This window comes from Engystomops pustulosus, chromosome 11 (genome assembly GCF_040894005.1).
Source record: "Engystomops pustulosus chromosome 11, aEngPut4.maternal, whole genome shotgun sequence".
Classification (NCBI taxonomy): Eukaryota; Metazoa; Chordata; class Amphibia; order Anura; family Leptodactylidae; genus Engystomops; species Engystomops pustulosus.
In genome coordinates this window covers 72604164-72630721 of record NC_092421.1, presented here as the reverse complement: position 1 = coordinate 72630721, position 26558 = coordinate 72604164, and the positions used below count along the sequence as shown (strand labels likewise).

The 26558-nt window shown below is 44.9% G+C and overlaps 1 protein-coding gene across 1 annotated transcript in view; it reads left to right on the top strand.

Moving 5' to 3' along the window:
• The window catches only part of LOC140105590 (alpha-2-macroglobulin-like), a 75311-nt gene that overhangs the window by 16665 nt on the left and 32088 nt on the right, over positions 1–26558 (top strand). Inside the window, exons 10-23 of the mRNA XM_072129577.1 lie at positions 536–645; positions 720–878; positions 1000–1227; positions 2035–2101; positions 2488–2633; positions 3528–3677; positions 5594–5761; positions 6904–7006; positions 15586–15748; positions 17661–17886; positions 19793–19919; positions 20638–20759; positions 21772–21829; positions 23582–23665. Of these exons, the coding sequence (XP_071985678.1) occupies positions 536–645; positions 720–878; positions 1000–1227; positions 2035–2101; positions 2488–2633; positions 3528–3677; positions 5594–5761; positions 6904–7006; positions 15586–15748; positions 17661–17886; positions 19793–19919; positions 20638–20759; positions 21772–21829; positions 23582–23665 (1911 nt within the window). The remainder of the gene's footprint in view (positions 1–535; positions 646–719; positions 879–999; positions 1228–2034; positions 2102–2487; positions 2634–3527; positions 3678–5593; positions 5762–6903; positions 7007–15585; positions 15749–17660; positions 17887–19792; positions 19920–20637; positions 20760–21771; positions 21830–23581; positions 23666–26558) is intronic.

Here is a 26558-nt window from a genome sequence, read left to right as displayed (position 1 = left end):
GCCACTGGTGGCAGTTGCCTGTTGGTCCTTGTGTTCAAAGAGGCTCAACACCAACATAAGGTGACACTGGTATTATAAATGGCACTTGGCTAGGTCCGTATTGTCCACCGCACCGTACCGTGCGTGGACATAAAAAAATATAGAGCCTGTCCTATTTTCTTATGTATTCTAAAGTCTTTGGGAACGGACAAAAACATGCAACATATGTTATTTCATCACATGCATCCTGTATATACAGTAGGTTGACAACCTACGCAAGGAGACAACCATGTGACATCATTTGGCAGCCCACCATTTTCTTACAGCTACGCATCGATACGGTGCCATACATGCTCATACTGGGGGGGAAAAGTGCTGTATTTACGGCCAAAATACAATTTTATATACAGAACAGAAAAACACATACATTTGTGCGCTTGAGGCACAAGATTGTAATATTTTCAGAGAATTGCCATCTCTTCTATTTTTCATATAATCTTTCCATCCAACTGGATTTCCAAAAATACCTTATAGGATGTTTTTTGCCTTTACGCAGGGGTGAAGTTGTCATCATCTGGTCAAACAACCATAACAAATGTTGTCAATAAAGTTTCTTTTGTTAATGCTGACGGTAACTACAAGGCTGGCATCCCTTACAGTGGATTGGTAAGTCGCCCCGACTTTACCAAGAAGTGGAGGTCAAGTAAATGTTTTTTATGTATTCAATTTTTCTCTTTCAGATTAAAGTGGAGGATGCTGAAGGTGCTCCTCAACCAAACACTATAGTCTATCTGAAATGTTCTTATAGCTCAATATGCGAGACCTTAGTAACTGACGAGAATGGGCAAGCATCTTTTTCTTTGAATACAACTGACTGGAAAGACACCATGACATTGAGGGTAAGAGGGTGAGATGTTCCACCTATTAAATATGAAAAAACATAATTATAAGTAAGACACTAAATAGAATCTTGGATTCTTCCAGTAGAAGACCTTGACATGGAAATATTTTTTTTTTAAGGCGCAAACAAACTTGACCCTTCTGCCATACGAACATGGCAAATATCGTCCCGAATATGGTCAAGCCTCCCAACGCATCCTCCCCTTCTACTCGCGAAGCAAGAGCTTTTTGAAACTCAATTCTCTGGACAACGTTCTCCCGTGTGAGGGCCATCAAGATGTCCATGTAGAATACATCATTGGTCGATCTGAGCTGAAAGAGGTCCAGAAATTATCCCTACATTATCTGGTAAGACATGTCAGACAGACCCCATAATAATTGCACTTAAGATTTTTTGTAAAAAAAAAAGGACAAAATAATCTTCTCCATGGTTTTGAGTTGGAAAGTCTAGGCCAGTGATGGCAAACCTTTTAGACGCTGAGTGCCCAAACTACAACCAAAAGCCACATATTTTTGGCAAAGTGCCGATAGGCACCTGAGGACACCAGTACAGTAGAAAGAAAGAGAAGAAGTTTGGATCATCATTGTAGCTTCCTTCTAGGGTACTGGGCTGCCTGGGACTGCAAGAGGCCTTGAGTCCTGTCTGGTGAACTCTGCCCTGGGGTGTAACTAAGGTTACATTCACACAGCGCCGGGGAGAGGAGGAGTGGATGAGCGCCGCTTCCATAGGGATATATGGCATCGGCGCCGTGTTACGGGAGAAATATAGGACATGTCCTATCTTTCTCCCGACAACGGAACGGTACGGTGACGCACGTGTGCAGCACCTCACTGCTCCCGTAGGGCACCGTGAGCCCATTGCCGTGTATGGGGGATCTACATACGCTGTATATACGTTGGCCGTATATACGTCCCCCATACATTCGTGTGAATATAACCTAACATTGCTAAATAATTATGGGCGATTGTGGAGTGGATGTAAGATTTCCAGAGTAATGGATATTTTGGGAAACTGATTTTGCAACCCTCAAAAAACAGCCCAAAGATAAGTATTGTGAAATTTTAAGGAAGGACTTTTAAAAACGAGAAGTGAAGGCCATGACTTTCAGATACTGAATAATTCAACATCTTTCTATGACCATTATTTTTTCACAGTTGGTTTCAAAAGTTTCTATTAAGAACTCAGGGACGGTGGAAATTGAGACTGGAAATACAGGTGAAGGTAATTGTCCACTGAAAATGGCTAAAATGTTTGCCTATTTTTTGGTATGGTAAAAAAAAATACAGAAATGATTGATGTAAATTGATTTCTTCGTAAAACCCTACAGTAAGTCTGATTATTCGAATTAGTATAATGACATCGGAATAAAATATGGATACAAAATAATAATAATAATCCACCAAAATATGCCACTTCCTTCCTGGACCTCCTATAATCATGTAGCACCTCATAATCTACAGAAATATGGGATAAAGGCAAAATTATTGTTCCCTTTACGCAATCCCTCTGGCATAAGAATGATCCCATTTCAACAGTTAAAGAAGTTCTGAAGTGGGAAACCAGAATATTTTGGTTTCCAAATTTTTTTTCTTCATTTTTTTTTACAGATATTCAAGGAAAAGTCACCCTGAACTTCCCGTTGAGTGCAGGCACTTCTAAGATTCTTCATGCACTTGTTTACATCTTCCTCCCTAATGGAGAAATATTAGCGGATGCTGCGAAATTCAATGTCTTCAAATGTTTCAAGAATAAAGTAAGTTTTTTTTAGCTTCTATATTGTAGCAGAAATTATAGATAAGTATAATATAAAAAATATGAGAAGGGCGTAGGCGATGGCCAACGTTTCACGATGGGAAACTGTCACTAGTAGAGATGAGTGGACCTGAACTTCCGGTTCAGGTTTGGGGTTCGGATGCGCCCTACACGACCCCGAATGTTTGCCAGATTCCTTGCCGAACAGTCAATCGGGCATATTAACTCCCATAACAACTAGCCATGACTTTGATAATCCATGGGTGTCTCCTTGGCCAATTACAACCATGGCTAGTAGCCAAGGCTGACCCGAATGGCATGTCAGCTCATCTCTAGTCTCCATGGTTGGTCTACTGTAACATACAGAGACCCACTGAACATTTCTTTTGGTAAAGGGTCCCACCATAGTTTTTGTTCATGGTTTTACAACTATAAATAAATCCAGATTTTATTGGTCAATGAGGGATTATCTGGACATCGAAACACAACAATATCACTGTCTTGTAAACCGGAATAGGAAGGTTTATAAAAAGTTATAAGCTATATACATACATGAATACAAAATGACATGTCGTGCCACAGTGTTGAAAGTACCAGTAAGTATGGACTGGAACGGAGCCAGGGGATGGTAGAAATTGTTTATAAGGCTGTGTAACAGTCCTACAGACTATTAGCAATAAAAAATTAAGGTAATGCCTCCAACTATTACATCTCTATAGGTTAGGGAGGGGTCAATGAGCAAGGTGGTAACATTTTATCACAACGTCTTGCTTTGAAAGTAGGAAGCCTCAGGTTCTCAAATCATTTACTATAATATTTACATCTAATTAAAATGGACCTACCCATGCAGCTAAATGGACTGTTTTTCCATTATTAAGATGCTTCTTTGTTCCAGGTATCAACCGAGTTTTCCCCAGAAGAGGTTCTTCCGGGGTCAGACGTGTCTCTCCAGGTTGAGGCTTCTCCTGGATCTCTCTGTGGTCTGCGGGTGGTGGATCAGAGCGTGGTACTGATGAAACCAGAGAAAGAGCTGACTGCTGACAAGGTAAAAAATTTCATATTTTTGCTCATATAAATAATGTATCACGCCCTCTTAATTTAAGCACATTTGTCACCTGAATATGTCGATCTAAGTCATTGATGTATATTGAAGGAGTTATCTTGGATATTTTTTAAAGTGTCTCCTTAAAATGGAGATTTATAGGCGTAATGTAACAAAACAATTGACTCATGAAGAACAGATTCAAATTTTGTGCCCAATCAGTCTTGTCCTGCTGTATTTTTTCCCCTTACTATTAGACAGTTAGCACATTGGGGTAATTTGGGGCGTGACCAAACGAAAACCGCCGCATTTAAAAAACTGCATTCCGACGGGCCTCGGAGGAACTACCTTAGTGAATCCCGGCCGGACCCGAATCCACCGCAGAGAACGCGCCGCTGGATCGCGAATGGACCGGGTAAGTAAATCTGCCCCAATAAGTGCAAAACAGGATAACCAGATGCACCCAAAAAGTCACTAAAATAAAACCAAAAACAATGTTTCAGACTGAGATAAAACTGCCTCATTATGTTATAATAGAAGAGCAGAACTGAATATTTAGGTGACACATTAAAGCAGATTTACTTACCCGGACCTGTCGCGATCCCCGAGATGCGTTGTCCGATGAGAATGAAGTCCGGCGTGATTCACTAAGCTCATGGGGCAGATTTACTTACCTGGTCCATTCGCTATCCAGCAGCGTGGATTCGGGTCCTGCCGGGATTCACTAAGGCAGCTCCTCCGACGTCCACCAGGTGGTGCTGCCTCGCTGAAGTTCCCCGAGGCCCCCCCGGAATGCACTGATCTTCACCAAGCCGGACCGAGTCAAGGTAAGCGCGAGTCCCGCAACACTTTTTTTAAAAAAATGCGGCGTTTTTTCCGAATCCATCAGGTTTTCGTTCGGCCACGCCCCCCAATTTCCGTCGCGTGCATGCCAGCGCCGATGCGCCACAATCCGATCATGTACGCCAAAATCCCGGGCCAATTCAGGGAAAATCGGCGCAAATCGGAAATATTCGTGAAACACGTTGGGAAAACGCGAATCGGGCCCTTAGTAAATGACCCCCCATGTGACGCTTCCCCGCTGTGGTCCGCCAGAGTTCACCTTCTTCTTCCCAGTGAGTGCATTGTCTTGCGACACAATTTGAATCTTAAATCCCGGGCTTAGGCCGAATTAGTCGGGTTGTCCGATGGCCACGCCCCCAATTTGTGTCGAATTAAAGTCGGCACAATTGAGCCAATATCCGAACACTTGCGCCAACAACCCCTGTTATATGCGGCGCAAATCGGAAATAGTCGGAAAACCCAACGGAAATGCGGTGTGCGGACGCTTAGTAAATGTGCCCCAATGTCTTTAATTTTTCAGAAGTACTTAAAGGGATTTTCCCACCAAACATATATATATAATATATACTGTATAGTAGCAGAGAGTATTGCATGGAAAGTAAACAAACATTTTGGGGCTCATTTACTAAGGGCTTTGCTCTGCACTATAGTGCATAGACTGTTCATCCTCTTCTAGGCTAAAACGGCTTGCACAGGTATTTAAGAAGTGTCTGCGCTACGATTGTGTGCGCGGTCAGGCTCGGACTGGCCCACAGCTGAACAGGCGGATCCACTGGTGGGCCCTTGAGTTAGGTGGGCCCCATGGTCCTGCATAAGCAGTGCTGGACAAGGTGCCTTCTCTGTAATTTATACATATATTTAGCATAGAGCATCTCAACCATCCTATGTATTTATATGATCTATGATCTTAGTGAATCGTCGCCGGCAGCATTATAGACGGACAATGCGCTTTCTGTGAACTCAAGTGACCGGGTAAATAAATCTGCCCCAATGTGTTCATCTCATAAGTCGCTCTTCAAGATGTTATTCATGTTCACATACCGGGATACTTCCCATTTACCTTCCATTGTTACCAGGTGTTTGACCTCTTCCCTTTCCATACATCTGAGTCGTATGATTATCGTATCCAAGAACGTGAAGATTCCTGTGAATTTGACCGCTATCCACGACATTCTTCCATTCAAAGGCCATACATGCCATGGTTCAATAGAGACGAACATGTGGATGTGTACAGCTTATTTAAGGTAAAATACATGATCAATAAAGCATTGCATTTTTTCATTGTTATGCGCATCAAAGAGGAAGGTCAAAAGACCTATAAACACTGGGGGGGCAATTATTTTTACTGGACATAATATCCACCCCCCACCCCTCCATTGCACTGGATTTATCACAAGACCACTGGGCCACTCTGCCACGGGGCACATCCCACTCCCTCATACACCTCTATGCCCACTTGGCATGGAGGGGGCTTAGGCAGGAAATAATCGTGTACAGAAAACTGACATACACTCCCCGATAAATGTCCCACTATGAGTATGAGAAGGTAAGAAAATAGAGCGTTTTTAGTTATGAACACAGCCACCATCATGGGGGGTAAAGTGTGACTGAGGGGCCCGATGAGCAGAAAACTCACCTCTCTGCCCGGGTGCAGGCTCTTCATGCACCATTTGCAGAGGGAGATCAGAGGGCACCTAGTAGACGGGGAGGGAGTAGGGGCCCTGCAGACTGCAGGTGCATTTCCTGTTTAGAAAAGGAGCTCAAACACAATGGGGGAATTCATTAATTCATTCGTTTAGAATGCCAGTCTTAAAATTCCCCCCCCCCCCCTCCTGCTGGTGGTCCTGCACCAATATTCACTGAGAGGCTCCGGGCTATTAGTGAATATGGGTGCAAACTGTGCCAGTTCCGACCTGTAGACCAGATCGGAACCTCTGGAGTTTTCTACTATAGTTTCCCCGACCGGTCTCCGCCCCAACAAGCCAATAGTGAAAGCCCGAAACTGCTGAGAGGGAGATTTAAACAGAAAACTGTCGGAGAAGCCAATCTCCCCCAGTGAGTTTCCTGCTCCCCAAACCTAAGTGCCAAACCTATGTCCTACGCATCTATCGATCTTTCCATCTCCTATCACTTTATCCTTATCCAGCTACTATGTATTAATATATCTATCTCATATCTTTCTATCTAATATGCATCTATCTATATGTCTATCTACGAATTGATAAAGCCGGCAGCCCTCTAAGCTTTCAGATGTAAAACGTCGCTTCTGTCTTATCCATGATGGATTCCTCATTGCAAACAATGTAATTATAAAGCAGTATTTTATAAGCTTAACCCAAGTAAATTAGGTGTATACAATATTCATTTACTTTGCATTTCTTCATAGGGCCTGCGCTTAAAAGTAATAACAAGTGCAGATATTAAGAAGCCTCGGAGATGTGCTGAATTTGATGTTTACTTTGGATTTGCCGAACCTATGCTTTTTTCTGGTAAGTTAAATATAGTAACTGTATGATATGCATGTATGTGTATAATCGGCCAGATACATCACAGTTGTGGGGCACTAGTTCAGATTCTGCGCCATAGTGAGGGGCATTGTTGCGTCTGAATTATCAGAAGCTACAACCATCTGTGATGAGTTCCTGCCTCTTATTAATCACTTGTGAGTCTCAGGATGATTTTGCGACTTCACTTTACTTTAGGTGCAGTTTAGGTGCAATGTTAGATTCAGAAACTTACATGTGATCCTCCTACAAGCTCCTCTCTGCTTCTCTCCCGCACCCAGCATGAAAATGACCCTCACAGCAGCACCCAGGTGTGTGACACCCTGCACCCAGTGATCTCCTCAGCAATGGCTTCTCCTGGAGGGGATCCCCCAGTGCTGGTCTCCTGCTGTACCCCTGTAATTCTGGCCACTATCCTGCTCAGACACCAGTGTGCTCATCCTGCTACACAGGGACACTTCTCTGTCCTGTTTGCAGCTCCCACTCACTTCTCTTCTATCGGCTACATGGGGAGACTTCTCTGTCCTGTCTGCATCTCCCACTCACATCTCTTCTATCCTGCTACATGGGGAGACTTCTCTGTCCTGTCTGCATCTCCCACTCACATCTCTTCTTTCCTGCTACATGGGGAGACTTCTCTGTCCTGTCTGCAGCTCCCACTAACTTCTCTTCTAGCCTTCTCTGCTGCTGCTGCTTTTGATAAATATTTGTAAATAATAGCTCCTGAACTATAAACAGAGGCTTCATGTAGTGTAAACACTGGCTGAGCTCCGCAGCTGTGATATACAGGGGAAACACTGTTCTGCAGAAGAGCTCAGGGTCTTGCTTCTCTTCATCTTCGCTTCGTCTATGTCACCTGCGGGCTGGAGTGTTTTTGCACCCAAATGAGAAAGCCGCTAATGATGAACATCTTGATTGATAGAATAAATGAGGGAAAGACAGTTATTTTTTGATGCATGCTAGTTTGGTTTAGGCAGAAAACTGGTGCAAAATTACTGCGACTAATTAAACAGTTGCTGTAAAGAAGAACAAGTGATACATATGGCCCTGGTGTATGGGGGCACGTCCTCTCATGGAATCACCATAATGGCCCACATTTACTAAAAACAGTGCAGTGTCCTGTGTAGTGTTCTGTGTAGCGCCAGATTCAGGATTTCTGGTGCACGTTCTTCATGAATCTGGTGCCCCCTGCACTGCCCCAACAGAGTGCAGCACTTTTTTTTGGTGCACTTTTAACATGGGGCGTGCGACACAATTCTGTCTTGATAAATCTGTCGCACCGTCTGACTGGGCATCAGAACGCCCCCTTCAGTGCAGAAATTTACGTTGCATGAAGAATAGTGCAGCCGCCACAAAAAACGATCATGTGTAACACAAGTGTGGCACAGACACTTCTTATATACCTGTGCAAGCTGTTTACACTGAAAAGAACATGCAAAGTCCCACCGAAAACTGGTGCAAGGTCCATAGTAAATTTGGACCAATGTGTTTGGACCACTTATACTTTTTCCAAACGAGGTGTTTAGGTCTTTATTGTTTAGTGTTTTAGGTTCCTTACTAGTAGTGGAACCTATCTTTCCCCTGCCCCTGATCAGCCAGCACCTTGACACTATTGCAATCCAACTGGAACTTGCGTATGACCTAATTTTGTCCCAAATTCTTGCATATGGTGCCACCTGAGGCAAGAGGCTCAATTTGCCTAATGACAGGTTTGCCCCTGGCACTCCCTCAATGCTGCACATCCAGAGGCAGATTCATCAATTTGTTTCTGACTAGAGATGAGCGAGCACTAAAATGCTCGGGTGCTCGTTATTCGAGACAAACTTTTCCCGATGCTCGAGTGCTCGTCTCGTATAACGAGCCCCATTGAAGTCAATAGGAGACTCGAGCATTTTTCAAGGGGACCAAGGGTCTGCACAGGGAAGCTTGGCCAAACACCTGGGAACCTCAGAAAAGGATGGAAACACCACGGAAATGGACAGTAAACAGCAGGGGCAGCATGCATGGATGCCTCTGAGGCTGCTTAATCGCACCATTATGCCAAAATTATGGGCAACAGCATGGCCATGACAGAGTGACTGAATGAAGCTAGATAGCATCTAAAACATCCAATAAATGACCCTGACACTATAGGGGACGGCATGCAGAGGCAGCGGCAGCAGCGGCAGGCTAGAGAGTGGCATGGTGACATACCCCAAATGGACTCAGGCTTCAAACCAATTAAAAAAATTCCTTTTGGCGAGGATAACGTGTAGCACTGTATGTATCAGTATTTTGCCTGGTTAAGGCAGCAGAGAGGAACCAAAGGAGGTGAGCAAGAAGCGCTGAAATGATTTCCTATGTGAACAAAAGGTTGACGGTATATTTAGTCCATAACACAGCATGGTGGCGACATAGTGACCAAGTTCCATAACGTATCTGGTGAAACACCCGAAAAATGAGCCTGACACAGCTCGTTTGATAAGGGGACGACATGTGGAGGCAGCCATGGAGACGACTTCCATGATTAAGAGTGACTACTGGGGCATCCATATTGCGCTGCTATGATTGAAACTTCAGGTCTCCAGCATGGTGGGACAGATTGGCCGAGTTCCATTATGTATCTGGTGAAACACCTGAAAATTCTGCCTGACACAGCTCGTTTGATAAGGGGATGATGTGCTGCATATCCTCTCGTGCTCCAGCGTCTGGGGTATAGAGAGTTGAAAGTTGGTGGACGCTGTGGAGGATCGTGGAGGCAAAATGGACAGGAAACAGCAGGGGCAGCATGCATGGATGCCTCTGAGGCTGCCTAATCTTGGGATGGAGCTGGCGGTCCGCTGCCAGGCGAGCTTTCGCCTGTCCAAGCCCCTGTCTCTCGGCTCCTCCCCACCCAAAATGGGCCTTGGGGCCAGAAGCGTTTACTTTGAAAAAATTATAATTTTCCAAGCCGGCTGGGTCGTTTGAATATTTCACCTAGGAATAATGGAATAGCATAGCAGTTCTATTTTTAATTGTTTTTTCGGGAATGGTTCCATGATTAAGAGCGACAGTATGGGGCATCCATATTGCGCTGCTATGATTGCAACTTCAGGTCTCCAGCATGGCGGAGACAGATGGGCCGAGTTCCACTATGTATCTGGTGAAAATTCTGAAAATTCTGCCTGACACAGCTCGTTTGATAAGGGGACCATGTATGGAGGCAGTGAACTAGTAGTAGATTAAAGGTGCTGCAGTTAAAACTATGTTAGTTGGATCTTGGGATGGAGCTGGCGCTCCGCTGCCAGGCGAGCTTTCGCCTGTCCAAGCCCCTGTCGCTCGGCTCCTCCCCAAACAGCACTTCTAAGAATCTTTTGTATAAGATCAAGTGTAGTAGTGTTCTTATAAGTTTGGGTTATGGCGGGTGAGGGGAATGTAAACAGATGCGCAAGAAACGCTGAAATAATATCAGTAAATGATAAAAGTTTGCCAGTATATTTTGTGGATAACACAGCAGGGTGGCGACAAAGTTAACAAGTTTGATGTGGAAGCCATGAAAACAACCCAAAATTTTGCCTGATACAGCTCGTTTGCTAAGGGGACGACTTTTGGAGGCAGCTATATAGACGACTTTTGGAGGCAGCTATATGGACGACTTTTGGAGGCAGCTATATGGACGACTTTTGGAGGCAGCTATATGGACGACTTTTGGAGGCAGCTATATGGACGACTTTTGGAGGCAGCTATATGGACGACTTTTGGAGGCAGCTATATGGACGACTTTTGGAGGCAGCTATATGGACGACTTTTGGAGGCAGCTATATGGACGACTTTTGGAGGCAGCTATATGGACGACTTTTGGAGGCAGCTATGGAGATGACGTGTGGAGGTAGCAAAGGAGACAACATGTGGAGGCAGCTAAAAAGACGACGTGTGGAGGCTGCTATGGAGACAATTTAATTTGGATAGTGCCTGTATGTGGCAGTCCAAAAAAGTTTTCAAACCAGAGGAGCAGGTAGGTGGCCCTCCAGAAAAATTACATAGATTGAGTGCCTGTATGTGGCACTCCCAAAAATTGTTTAAAACAGAGGACCGGGTAGGTGGCCCTCCAGAAAAACTAAATACATAGAGTACTATAGCTAGAGCCAGTTGGCCCTGGAAAAAAATAGTTTCCTCTGCTTTAGTGTACAAAGAGGAGGAGAAGGAGGACAATGAGGAGGAGGAGTGCATACATTATTCAGGTTGAGCTTCCTTCATCTGGTGGAGAATGGAAATCCTGAGAAATCCAGGCTTTATTCATCTTGATAAGCATCAGCCTGTCAGCGCTGTCAGTCGACAGGCATGTACGCTTATCAGTGATGATGCCACAAGCTGCACTGAAAACCTGCTCGGACAACACGCTAGCGGCAGGGCAGGCAAGAACTTTCAAGGCGTACAGCGCCAGTTCGTGCCACATGTCCAGCTTTGAAACCCAGTAGTTGTAGGGAGCTGTGTGATCATTTAGAATGATGGTATGGTCAGCTACGTACTCCCTCACCATCTTTCTGTAAAGATCAGCCCTACTCTGCCGAGACTGGGGACAGGTGACAGTGTCTTGCTGGGGTGACATAAAACTGGCAAAGGCCTTGTAAAGCGTACCCCTGCCAGTGCTGGACAAGCTGCCTGGTCGCCTACTCTCCCTCGCTACTTGTCCCGCACAAGTACGCCCTCTGCCGCTAGCACTGTTTCAGCTTGTGCACCAGGGCCTGCTGGTATTCATGCATTCTCACACTCCTTTCCTCTCCAGGGATGAGAGTGGAAAGATTTTTCTTGTACCTTGGGTCCAGGAGAGTGAATACCCAGTAACCGGTGCTGGAATAAATTCTTTGAACGCGAGGGTCACGGGATAGGCAGCCTAGCATGAAATCTGCCATTTGCGCCAGAGTACCAACGCACAAGAATTCACTCCCCTCACTGGCCTGACTCTCCATTTCCTCCTCCTCCAACTCCTCTTCTTCTGCCCATACACGCTGAACAGTGAAGGACTCAACAATGGTCCCCTCTTGTGTCTCGCCAACATTCTCCTCCTCTTCCTCCTCATCCTCCTTCACCTCCTCCGATATGTGCTGAGAAACAGACCTGTGGGTGCTTTGGCTATCAAAAAGGGAATCTTCTTCCCCCGTCTCTTGTGACAAGCGCAAAGCTTCCGACTTCATGCTGACCAGAGTTTTTCAACAGGCCAAGCAGCGGGATGGTGAGGCTGATGATGGCGGCATCACCACTGACCATCTGTGTTGACTGCTCAAAGTCACTCAGCACCTGACAGATATCAGACATCCACGTCCACTCCTCATTGTAGACTTGAGGAAGCTGACTGACCTGACTACCAGTTCAGGTGGAAGTTGACATCTTGCAGTCTACAATCGCTCTGCGCTGCTGGTAAACTCTGGATAACATGGTTGATGTTGAATTCCACCTCGTGGGCACATCGCACAACAGTCGGTGAGCGGGCAGTTGGAGGCGGCGCTGCGCTGCCCTGAGAGTGGCAGCATCTGTGCTGGACTTCCTGAAATGCGCACAGACGCGCCACACCTTTGTGAGCAAATCAGACAGATTGGGGTATGTCTTGAGGAACCGCTGAACTATGAGATTTAACACCACATGGGCCAGGCATGGCACATGTGTCAGTCTGCCGAGTTGCAGAGCCGCCACCAGGTTACGGCCGTTGTCACACACAACCATGCCTGGCTTCAGGTTCAGCGGTGCCAGCCACAGATCAGTCTGCGCCGTGATGCCCTGTAATAGCGCTTGGGCGGTGTGCCTTTTATCGCCTAGGCTCAGCAGTTTGAGCACCGCCTGCTGTCGCTTAGCGACGGCACTGCTGCTGTGCCTAGAGCTACCGACTGATGGCGCCATGCCCACGGATGGTAATTCGGAGGAGGAGGTGGAGGAGGGGTGGGAGGAGGAGGAGGCATAGTAGGCCTTTGAGACCTGGACCGAGGTAGGCCCCGCAATCCTCGGCGTCGGCAGTATATGACCAGCCGCAGGGTCAGACTCGGTCCCAGCCTCCACCAAGTTAACCCAATGTGCCGTCAGCGATATATAGTGGCCCTGCCTGGCAGCACTCGTCCACGTGTCCGTGGTCAGGCGGACTTTGTCAGAAACGGCGTTGGTCAGGGCACGGATGATGTTGTCTGACACGTGCTGGTGCAGGGCTGGGACGGCACATCGGGAAAAGTAGTGGCGGCTGGGGACTGAATACCGAGGGGCGGCTGCTGCCATGAGGTTGAGAAAGGCCTCGGTCTCTACCAGCCTATAGGGCAGCATCTCCAGGCTAAGAAATCTGGAGATGTGGACGTTGAGGGCTTGGGCGTGTGGGTGGGTTGCACTATACTTTCTTTTGTGCACCAGCGTCTGGGGTATGGAGAGCTGAACGCTGTGCATGGAGACATTGGTGGATGCTGTGGAGGATCGTGGAGGCGAAGGTGTGGTTTTCGCACGGGAGGTGTTTGGGCCGGGGTCCTGGGCAGGGGGCTGACTAGCAGAGGCAGCAGATGACACAGGGGAAGGAGCAGTGGTGTACCCGGCCGGAGGTGAACGGGCTTGGGGCCATTGAGTGGGTTGTTTAGCATTCATATGCCTGCGCATACTGGTGATAGTTAAGCTAGTAGTGGTGGAACCCCTGCTGATCTTGGTGTGGCACAGGTTGCACACCACAGTCCGTCGGTAATCCAGTGTTTCTTTAAAAAACCTCCAGACTTCCGAAAATCTAGCCCTCGACACGGGAGCTTGACTACGTGAAACATTTGGCGCTGATGCACCAGCTCTGGCCCTGCCTCTCCGTCTGGCCACACCAGTGCCTCTTCCAACCTGTTCTCATCGAGGACTCGCCTCCGTCTCAGAAGCATTGTGTTCACCCGGCCTATCAACCCAGCTTGGGTCTGTCACCTCATCATCCTCCGATCCCTCAGTCTGCTCCCCCCTCGGACTTCCTGCCCTGACAACAACTTCACCACTGTCTGACAACCGTGTCTCATCGTCCGACACCTCTTTACACACTTCTTCCACTACGTCAACAATGTCATCATCACCCACAGACTGCGACCGGTGGAAAACCTGGGCATCGGAAAATAGCTCAGCAGCAACCAGACAAGTGGTTTGTGACTGTGGGAAGGGTCCAGAAAACAGTTCCTCAGAGTACGCCGGTTCAAATGCCAAATTTTCCTGGGAGGGGGCAGACTGGGGGGAAGGAGGTGGCGGAGTGCTGATTTCGGTGACATGGGTGGACTGCGTGGAAGACTGACTGGTGGACAAATGGCTAGAAGCATTGTCTGCAATCCACGACATCACCTGTTTGCATTGTTCTGGCCTCAACAGCGCTCTACCATGAGTCCCAGTAACTTGAGAAATGAACCTAGGGAGTGTAGCTCTGCGGCGTTCCCCTGCTTCCTCATCAGCAGGTGGTGTCTCACCCCGCCCAGGACCACGGCCTCTGATCCCTGCAGTAGTTGGACACCAACATCCACGCCCTCGTCCTCTACCCCTAGCCGTCGGGTTCAACATTTTCAAAATTAAAGTGTAAACTGTAAATTTTTTTGGATTTTTTTTTTGTTTTTTTGTGTTTTTTGTTTACAAAACAATGCTATCCTATTGCTATGGCTAGTTTCTAACCTACACTGACAGCACACAACTGGATTTTGTGCTGTGCCTGATGACTTTGAGTTATAAAAAGAAATAAAGGTAAAAAAAAATTAATCAGAAGACTGTGCCTAATTCAATCAAACCCCTAATAAATTGTCCCACTTAGGTGTTTGAGATGGATATGCGTGTCACTAAGAGCTAAATATAACGTTCGCAAGTCTCCCTGCAAATTCCTCACAATATGGTACTAGCTGCACTACTAGTGCCACAAGCAAATAAAAAAAAATATATATATATAACGCTATTGTAGCTCTAACAAGGGGTGTTGGGTTCTTGTAGACTCACTCCTGCCTAACAGTAAGCTAATATAACACCCTATACTATCCCTGTAGCAGCAGCAACTAACGGCATCCAGACACAGAATGATCCGAGCAGCGCGGGCAGCGGCTAGTCTATCCCAGGGTCACCTGATCTGGCCAGGCAACCACTGCTATCGACGTGTAAGGGTACCACGTCATGCTGGGTGGAGTGCAGAGTCTCTTGGCTTGTGATTGGCTCTGTTTCTGGCCGCCAAAAAGCAAAACGGCGGGAGATGCCATTTTCTCGAGCGGGCGAAATACTCATTCGAGCAGTTTCGAGTACGCTAATGCTCGAACGAGCATCAAGCTCGGACGAGTGTGTTCGCTCATCTCTATTTCTGACATTGTCATACGTTGTACCAAAAAATTGACTGCACCACAAGTATGAAGGGTTTAAGACAGTTTGTAGACTATGCTAACTTTTTAGATGATGCTAATGATCCCAGATTTTGGCACAGTTTTTGGTATAATTTAAGATAATCTATAGAAGATGCTAAGTAGGACTAGACAGTCTTACAGTGCAGCAGATATATCATTTAGCATCAGATATTGGCATATACCGGTATATTGTTACGTAGAATGTAAAGTGATTTTTAGAACCTAATTTTTCTATTTCTATATTTTAAGAGGAGAGTATTAATAGGGGCCTTCCTGGGCCAGGAGGTGCATCTAATGTTGCAAGAACAGCTATAGAACCTGAAGGGTCACCAGTAGAGCCAAAAGAAATGAAAAGTGAAAAAGTAAGAACGTATTTCCCTGAGACCTGGATTTGGGAACTTGTTCCTCTTGGGTAAGTTAAATATTAAATGTTCTTTTATTAACAAAACCACAAGTAAAGGAAAACCAATCCAATCTTTTCTCATTCTCTGCACTGCAATTTGTCCAGCATTACATTAGCATCACACTTTCCTTTCAAAAACAGAACCTCAGTAACTCACAGGATGTACACGGTAATGCAGCTTAGCCTCGTTCATTTTAAAGGGTTGCCCAAGAGTTCCAAAAAATTAGGAGCCGGGCTGGGAGGGGCTTTTTAAAAAAAATAAACATGTACTTACCTCCTCTGTCTCTCCCGATGTCCCATGCCATGGTCTGTCTGATCCTTGCCCCCGCTTGGGGAGCTTCCTACCAGCCAGGTACTCCCACTCGTCACCATACACAGTGCTGAAAGATAGGGATGGGTGGGCATGACCGGCTGGCCGGAAGCTCCTTTGCGCAGCTTCCGTGCCCCTCTAAACAAACAGCGGCACAGATCGGACAAAGGGACATCAGGAGCTACAGAGGAGGTGAGTATGCGTTTATTTTTTTTAAAAAGCCAGCCCCAGCCGGACTCCTAATTTTTTGGAAATCTCGGACAACAAACTTAAATTGTGTTCCAAAACGTCAAGTTAATTTTACTTTTTAATTTGTTAAAAAAAAATATGATATCTAAAAATACTAAAATTAAAACTTATTGCGAATATTCTTGTAAAAGCCTGATGTTCACGTGCAATAAAAATGACTTCCCACTTAAATGGTAAGGCTCTCGTAAAAAACTTAAATATTGTTTGTGTATTGAAAAGTTATGCAGTTTTCAATTTTTTTTCTAGATCTCTGTTTGCTGTCATTGTATTGGAAGCTTTCTGAGGATAAAAACTGGTCCAAGATCATGGCATGTGACACAGTTGCACGGTTTGTTAAAATACACAGCTCTCTGTGATACTAACAAGCAGTGCACCTGTGTGACATCACATGACCAGGGATATAACGAGCCGTGCACCTGTGTGACATCACATGAACAGCAATATAACGTGCCGTGCACCTGTGTGATGTCACGTGACCAGGGATATAATGAGCCGTGCACCGGTGTGACATCACATGCCCAGGGATATAATGAGCCGTGCACCTGTGTGATGTCACATGACCAGGGATATAACGAGCCGTGCACCTGTGTAACATCACATCACCAGGGAAATAATGAGCCGTGCACCTGTGTGACATCACATGTCCAGGGGAATAACGAGCCGTGTACCTGTGTGACCTCAAATAACTAAGGATATAACGATCCATGCACCTGTGTGACATCACACAACCAGGGATATAACGATCCATGCACATGTATATCATCACATGACCAAGGAACAATTTTTATCCACAGGAAGTAACAATTAAAGCTTCCTGTTAAATGACAACAAGCAGAGATATTAAAAAAAAAAACCTGAGAAATTAATACAGAATTTTTTTGGAAAATTGTATAACTTTTCATTACACAAACAATTTCAATTATTTTCTGCAAGTGGACAAACCCTTTAAAGTTACTCTTGGAGAAGCAACTAATGTATACCGTAAATATACATACCTGTAGGGCCCGCTGGCTTAAATTGGGTTGACACACATGAAAATGATGTACCGGTACTATCTTAGAGGATTAAACAAGGGGACAGTAGAAAATATGTTTCCTACATACAGTGAGATAAATTATCGCCTTCCCTGGGGGTAAACCTTAGAAAATATTACTGGCATCTGCATTATTGGTGAACTACAATATGTTATATACAAGACTTCACTATCCTGCCCAAAAAGCCCCTTATACCCCCTAAACATTGCTGGTCTAGTAATCACATCTCTACAGATCAGGAAGTTGTGTTATTGCTTTTTTGGCAAGAAAAACCTTTAAATTAGTGAAATATTACAGGATAAGAAGTCTATTTTCTTGTTTTATCTAGAGATTATGGCATTGCTGAAATCCATCATAAGGCTCCGGATACAATCACTGACTGGACTGCAGGAGCCGTATGTATGGGACCCAGTGGATTCGGGATGTCTCCATCCTCGTCCCTTAGAGTTTTCCAGCCGTTCTTTGTGGATCTTACCCTCCCGTATTCTGTGGTCAGAGGAGAGACCTTTACCCTCAAAGCCTCCGTCTTTAACTACCTGAAACAATGTATCAAGGTAAAAAAAAAACTAAATTCTATCAAGTATTATATCACCTGTGATAAAGTACAATGGGTAATCTTGCCAACGACTCATCTATTTACAAAGTCGTATGTAATTTCAAAAATTGCTAAGGAGACAAGGCGGCACACAGATAGAGATCGTAGGGCACAAACCAAATGGTCAAACCAGTTTAATAGTTTTATTATGCAAGGGGAAAAAAAGCACAACAATAATACCTGAAGAAGACAGTAATAAAAACTCTTGAAGGAAACCTGTCATCAGGAAAGATCATTTTTACATGATGGCAGGTCCTAATAGTCTCAAATTTTTGATTTCAATAAAGCTTTTATGGAGCATCTGAATAATTTCACTGCTTTTCAATAGTTTCTTTAAATTCATATTCCAGAAGCTTTTGGAACTTTTTGGAACTTCCTGATGAAAAGTTCCCATTTAAACACATATAAAAATTAATGGGGTGTTATCAGTGATGAAACCTCATTGGGCCTCTACATCATATGATGAAATAGATGTGTAAATTTTTATCCACTTCTCGATTGGTTGATATTTTTGTTTTCAAGTGTTTTTAACATTGCTCCTTTTTAGTGCCGTTTTTGCCTTTATTTACTATGATTTTGCTGTTATTGTTGTGCACAACTATCGTTTCACAAGTGTTTGTTAACCATTCAGAAGTTTTTGACATAGTATCCCATCTTACGCTTGGCAGGGAGGATCTTAGTCTATGGCTATATGAGACCAATGCACCCAATCTACCACGAAAAAATTTGAGGGATCTACTTCTTACCCAGCTTCAATTTATTGTTAGTTTTAGAATTTTTCATTTGGAATAGCCCACTATCTAGTGACCCAGTCTAAGGCTTCACACACGTAAGGACATACTCCAGGCACATTGGAGAGGACGCTCACCGCTCCTCTCTCCATGGAAAATAGACCCGCATGGCCATTCTTAAGGCCAAAGATACCGCAAGTGGGGCACATTTACTTACCCGTCCCGTCGAGATCCCCGAAGTGCGTTGTCCAACGAGGATTCAGAGCTGCCGCGATTCACTTAGATCGTGCGTCCAATTTCCTGCATGTGTCGCTCCCCTGCTGAGGTCCACTGGAGTTCACCTTCTTCTTCTCGGTGCATGTGAATTTAAAATTCTGCGGTTTGTCCGAATCAGTCGGTTGTCCGACGGCCACATCCCCAATTTGTGTCGCATGAAAGCCGGCGCCGATGCAGCAAAATCCGATTGCGTGTGCCAAAAACCCCTGTGCAATTCGGCACAAATCGGAAACATTCAGGAAACCCGACGGAAATGTGTTACGCGGACCCTTAGTAAATGTGCCCCAGTATGTTGAGCATTCTATGTGCTTACTGTACCATGCACGGGGCCTATTGCCGTCTATGGGGCTGTCTATAGGGCAACAAACTTGTGCCCGTATATGCATCCCCAAAAAGGCAGTGTGCATGGGGCCTAACATTGATGAAAATTAAGTTCTCCTTCATTTTGGCAAATATTTTGCATGTCTCTTGAACAACTTTAAGGAAGTCCACTACCTCCCATATGGCATGTAAAGTAAGTTTTGCGGCACTCCAACAGGATCATCATATACAAGGGGCGTGCTGTTATTTTTTATGTTAAGACTCCATGGTTTCCCATAATTGCCAAATTAGAAGATTATGAGACCAAAGCTGGACTGAGGTTTCTGAAGCTGAATTTTTTTATATATTTTTTTTAAACTGTCAATAGTAAATTATTTATCTAACCCAAAAAGATGATGTCTCCTGGAAATTGTAGAACCTGATGCCTACTACAGCAGGCCCACTGGAGGGTCTTCTGCTGGGCCCAATCCAACTGTTTAAATAGACACCTGTAGAAGCTAGAAAACCTCAGACATGTATACATATCTGTACTTCCAGGTACGGACCACCCTGCAGACCACGGAGGAGTTAGAGGAGCAGCCGTGTGATCACTGTCAGTACAGCAGCTGTATCTGCGCCGATGAAAGCAAAACCTTCTACTGGAACCTGAAAGCCGCCAAACTGGGTATGATGGGAGCTGAGACTTGGAGATAAAACTTACCAACACACTTCAAATTAAATACAACTTTTTGTACTTTTGCTAACAATAAAACAAAAAGCTACTTTATGACCACTAACTATGTTACATGATTATTAGGTAACATCATCAACGCAGATAATGAGGGGTCGCTCTCTTTAGTCTTGTGTTGACCAGTGTTAAAACTGAGACTTTAGGATTGTGAGACCACTGAGGAGATTGGATAATGGATGTTGGGGCACAGTTACTTACAATGCCGCTCAAGTTCACAGAAAGTGCATTGTCCGTGTATAATACTGCGTGCGGCGCTTCACTAAGATCGTGTGTCGCTTTCCCACTCAGGTCCAACAGAGTTCACCATCTTTTTTGTGGTGCACCTTTAACATAGGGCGTGCAACACAATTTGAAAGTTAAATATGGTGTCTGGTCCGAATCAGTTGGACCGTCCAACGGCACGCCCCCTAATTTGTGCCAACGAAGCCGCGCCACAAAAGGGTTGCGTGCAACACAATTGCAGCGCAGACACTTCTAAAATAGCTGTACAAGCCGTTTTAGCTATGAAGAACGTGCACGGTCCAACTAAAGTGCGTCGTAAAGAAAATGAGCCCCATTAGGTGGCCAGGATTTCTCGTGACAATATCAGCTATCGCTTTCGAAAAAACCTAACCTGTGACATTCAGGATGGTTTTCTGTTTACATCCTCTAGGAGAAGTAAATATCACTGTCCGGACAGAAGCTGTAGACACAGAGGAATTTTGTGGAAATGAAATCCCTGTGGTTCCCAAACAAGGCAGCACTGACACCGTTATAAAGCCAGTACTGGTACAGGTAGGTGCAGAAATGGGGTTGAAATAAATTGGTTAAGTCTACTATTGGTAGATCAAACTGGGACAAATATTTAGCCAGCTGTCATATAAACAGACCAGCACATTAGAATATTTGAGCAAATGTTGAAGATACACTTCAGAATTTGCTAAAATGAATAAATGCTGATTGTGTTGCAAACATGTTTTGACTTTTACTATAACTTTACCGAAGCTTTGCTATAGCTTTACTACAACTTTACTGTAGCTTTACTATAGCTTTACTACAACTTTACTGTAGCTTTACTATAGCTTTACTACAACTTTACTGTAGCTTTACTATAGCTTTACTACAACTTTACAGTAGCTTTACTATAGCTTTACTATAGCTTTACTACAACTTTACTGTAGCTTTACTGTAGCTTTACTATAGCTTTACTGCAGCTTTACTATAGCTTTACTGCAGCTTTACTATAGCTTTACTACAACTTTACTGCAGCTTTACTACAACTTTACTGCAGCTTTACTGTAGCTTTACTGTAGCTTTACTGTAGCTTTACTGTAGCTTTACTGTAGCTTTACTGTAGCTTTACTATAGCTTTACTATAGCTTTACTGTAGCTTTACTGTAGCTTTACTGTAGCTTTACTACAACTTTACTACAACTTTACTGTAGCTTTACTATAGCTTTACTATAGCTTTACTGTAGCTTTACTGTAGCTTTACTGTAGCTTTACTACAATTTTACTGCAGCTTTACTATAGCTTTACTTCCCTGAAGCTGTGCCAAATCTTTGCATCCAAATCTTTTTCGCTTTAATTGTCCTGGATATTGGTATATATACCCCCCCCCCTGTGGTTTTCAGAAAATACACCAGATTTATATGAATCTACAAATTGACAAATAGATTTGCTCATCCTTAAAAGCCTGCAAATAAGAAATTCTCTTTAAATGGCAAAATCTCTTTAAACCAAACCTTTGTATTGCAAATTTGATTACTTTTACCAAAATATGTAATAGTTTTTTTGGTCTTTTCAGCCTGGAGGTGTTCTGGTGGAGAAATCACACAGCTCTCTAATCTGTATTAAAGAAGGAGGTAAGAGACGTAATATTACATATGGCCGGACGTGTGATGCTAATCGGTGATAGAGATTTATAGTTTAAATTTTCAATCAATTGCAAATTGTACATGTTATAGCAAGTAAGGAGTATAACAAATTTGGCAAACTTTTTATTTTTATATCTTTCCTTCTTTACACATTCAAGTGTCATTAAGTGTCACAAAAATGCAGTTGTATAATTACTGGAAGATATCCAACGGATGGAGGATTTGACCTTCAGGAGGTATAAGGAATGGGAGACCCTCTGGATCTATATCCAGGCCTCCCAGGAATATCGCTCCCTCTTGGATGAATGATAGGTCTACTCCCAATCCCTGCTGGTGTTTTAGTGGTTACTCCTTCCCCCTTTCTTTCTCTCTGCCCTCTACCCTATCCCTTCCGGGTACAATTTGTTTGGTTTTGTGTAGACTAAGGTTTTTGGCCAGATGCTGATTTTTGTGTTACTGGCCAGGGGTAGTTATCGGGGAATGTTCTCCTTTCTTTTTGACTTTTCATTATTTTGTCTCATATGTCTCTACTGCTGTACTATGTCATGTTTGTCTGTTCTTTCGAAAAGAAAGTCTCTCCAGAACAGTTTAAGGTTAAAGGAAACCTACCACCATGGACTGACCTATTAAGGTAGATCCGGTGGTAGGTGCATCTAACGAATGTAAGGATAACCCTTTTTAGGGCTAATCCTTTAGTCCCCACAATGTTTTAGAAAGTTTAATGGCCTTGATATGCAAATTTAAAGAGGCTACTGGGGCGTGGAGTAGCCGGAGCTGAGGCTACAAAACGCGGCTACTCCATGCACCAGTACACTTTTTGATCATCCTACCAGATATCTTCAGCGTGCCGCAACAAGGTGCTGAGCGTACTCGTCCGCGAAGCCGAAGTTCTGCACACGCGCAGAACACGGGCTTCATGGACGACTGCACGCAGCTCCTTGTAGCTGCACGCTGAAGATATCTGGTAGGAGGATCAAAGAGGCTACTGGGGTGTGGAGTAGCCGCACAACGTAACCTCTACTCCGGCTACTCCACACCCCAGTAGCCTCTTAAGAAAATCTGCACATCAAGTCCATTAAACCTAAAAGGTCTATCCTTACATTCGTTAGATGCACCTTAATAGGTAGATCCGTGGTGGTGGGTTTCCTTTAAAGGGGTATTCCAGCATCTGCAGAGTGAAGAGACTGAAGTATGTTGTATAGTGGCTATACTTGGTATTGCAATTCAAGTCCATTCACTGGAATGGGAGTGAGATGCTGCAAGGCCACAGGATGGATGTGACTTCACTGCTCACTAGGGCAAACCATTTAAGAGAAATCATATTGTGATATTTTCATGGAATGTCTTTTTTCACGTAGACGCGCCATGTATAGCATTACACTATATGTGTTATGCCATGTGAACCATATTTGTAAAACCAAAAAGCTAAAAACTGCTTCCTGTTAGTGATGTATGTTTTTTTTCCAACATCATTGCCAATGACATGAATGCTGCTGCACATCGTACAGTCTTGTGCTTCTCCTGTGATTCACCCTTTGCCTAAGACCTTCATTTGTGGCTCTCAGGTGTCCGGCTCACAATTTTGGAATAATCTTTAGAACATTTGTTTCTGATGTAAGATGTCAGATTTGAGGTCCTCAAGGGATAAACCTCCATAGAGTGAATTTTACAACTAAGACTTGTCCTTTTCAATATGATTTTTGTTTTTCTATAATAAACCATGTTGCCATTATATTTTAGGACAACCTAAAGTGGAAGAGATTTCTCTGAAAATTCCAGATAATATTCTGGAGGACTCTGCAAGAGCTCATATTACAATGCTGGGTAAGACCTATAATGTATGAATCCTTCCATTAGTGTCATCATGAATAATAAAGGTGGTCCCTGACTTATAGACAACCCCTTATTACAGACGGACCCCTCTCCCCACTGTGACCTCTGGAGAAGCTCTCTGGATGCTCTTCTATAGTCCCAGGCTGTAAAGTGTCTGTAATGACGTTATAATAATAATTCTTTATTTATATAGCGCACACAGATTGGGCAACGCTGCACCGAGTTTTGCCAAATCGGTCCCTGTCCCCAATGTAGCTGACAACCTAATCAATCTACCATTATGTTTATGGCGTGTGGCAGAAAACCGGAGGACCCGGAGGAAACCCACGCAAACACGGAGAGAATATACAAACTCTTTGCAGATGTTTACCCTGGAACATGAACCCAGGTCCCCATCACTGCAAGGCTGTAATGCTAACCAGCGTTGATAATGTTTCCATTACAACACAAACTTTTGAAAATCCAATAGTTTTTTTTGTCTGGAGCTACTATTATAAAATATACCAGTTCTGACTTACATACAAATTCAACACAAGAACAAATTTAATGAACCTTTCTTATATGTAACCCGTAAATGCCTTTATATGGGATTAGTAGTTACTAGAGATGAGCGAACATACTCGTCCGAGCTTGATGCTCGTTTGAGCATTAGCGTACTCGTAACTGCTCTTTGCTGGGACGAGTACTTCGCCCGCTCGAGAGAACGGCATCTCCCGCCGTTGTGATTTTTGACGGCCAAAAACAGAGCCAATCACAAGCCAGGAGACTCTGCACTCCACCCAGCATGACGTGGTACCCTTACACGTCGATAGCAGTGGTTGGCTGCCCAGATCAGGTGACCCTGGAATAGACTAGCCCCTGCCCGCGCTGCTCGGATCATTCTCTGTCTGGATGCCGCTAGGGAGAGAGCTGCTGCTGGTCAGGGAAAACGTTAGGGTGTTCTATTAGAATAGTGTTAGGCAGGAGTGATTCTTAGGGCTGCAAAAACGTTATATATTTACTTTTTTTTGGTTTGCTTGTGGCTGGGCTTGCTGCCACTAGTAGTGCAGCTAGTACCATATTGTGAGGAATTTGCAGGGAGACTTGCGACCGTTGTGTTTAGCTCTTAGTGACACGCATATCCACCTCAAACACAGAAGTGGGACAATTTATTAGGGGTTTGATTTGAATTAGGCACAGTCTTCTGATTAATTTTTTTTTACGTTTATTTTTTTTTATAACTCAAAGTCATCAGGCACAGCACAAAATCCAGTTGTGTGCTGTCAGTGTAGGTTAGAAACTAGCCATAGCAATAGGATAGCATCGTTTTGTTTAAAAAAAAATAAAATTAAAGTTTACACTTTAATTTGGAAAATGTTTAACCCGAGGGCTAGGGGTAGAGGACGAGGGCGTGGACGTGGGCGTCCAACTACTGCAGGGGTCAGAGGCCGTGGTCCTGGGCGGGGTGAGACACCACCTGCTGATGAGGGAGCAGGGGAACGCCGCAGAGCTACACTCCCTAGGTTCATCATGTCTCAAGTTACTGGGACTCGTGGTAGAGCACTGTTGAGGCCAGAACAGTGCGAAGAGGTGATGTCGTGGATTGCGGACAATGCTTCTAGCCATTTGTCCACCAGTCAGTCTTCCACGCAGTCCACCCATGTCACCGAAATCAGCACTCCTCCAGCTCCTCCACCTCCTCCACCTCCTTCCCCCCAGTCTGCCCCCTCCCAGCAAAATTTGGCATTTGAACCGGCATACTCTGAGGAACTGTTTTCTGGACCCTTCCCACAGTCACAAACCACTTGTCCGGTTGCTGCTGAGCTATTTTCCGATGCCCAGGTTTTCCACCGGTTGCAGTCTGTGGGTGATAATGACATTAATGACGTAGTGGAAGAAGTGTGTAAAGAGGTGTCGGACGATGAGGAGAAACGGTTTTTCAGACAGTGGTGAAGTTATTGTCAGGGCAGGAAGTCCGAGGGGGGAGCAGACTGAGGGATCGGAGGATGATGAGGTGACAGATCCAAGCTGGGTTGATAGGCCGGGTGAACACAGTGCTTCTGAGACGGAGGCGAGTCCTATAGCAGAACAGGTTGGAAGAGGCAGTGGTAGGGCCAGAGCTGGTGCATCAGCGCCAAATGTTTCACGTAGTCAAGCTCCCGTGGCGAGGGCTAGATTTTCAGAAGTCTGGAGGTTCTTTAAAGAAACACCAAATGACCGACGGACTGTGGTGTGCAACCTGTGCCAAACCAGGATCAGCAGGGGTTCCACCACTACTAGCTTAACTACCACCAGTATGCGCAGGCATATGAATGCTAAACACCCCACTCAATGGCACCAAGCCCGTTCACCTCTGGCCGGGCACACCACTGCACCTTCCCCTGTGTCATCTGCTAGTCAGCCCCCTGCCCAGGACCCCGGCCCAAACACCTCCCGTGCGAAAACCCCATCTTCGCCTCCACGATCCTCCACAGCCTCCACCAGTGTTCAGCTCTCCATACACCAGACGCTGGAGCGCAAAAGGAAGTATAGTGCAACCCACCCACACGCCCAAGCCCTCAATGTCCACATCTCCAAACTGCTTAGCCTGGAGATGCTGCCATATAGGCTGGTAGAGACCAAGACCTTTCAAAACCTCATGGCGGCGGCGCCCCTCGGTATTCGGTCCCCAGCCGCCACTACTTTTCCCGATGTGCCGTTCCAGCCCTGCACAAGTACGTGTCAGACAACATCATCCGTGCCCTGATCAACGCCGTTTCTGACAAGGTCCACCTGACCATGGACACGTGGACGAGTGCTGCCGGGCAGGGCCATTATGTATCGCTGACGGCACATTGGGTTAACTTGGTGGAGGCTGGGACCGAGTCTGACCCTGGGGCTGGTCATATACTGCCGACGCTGAGGA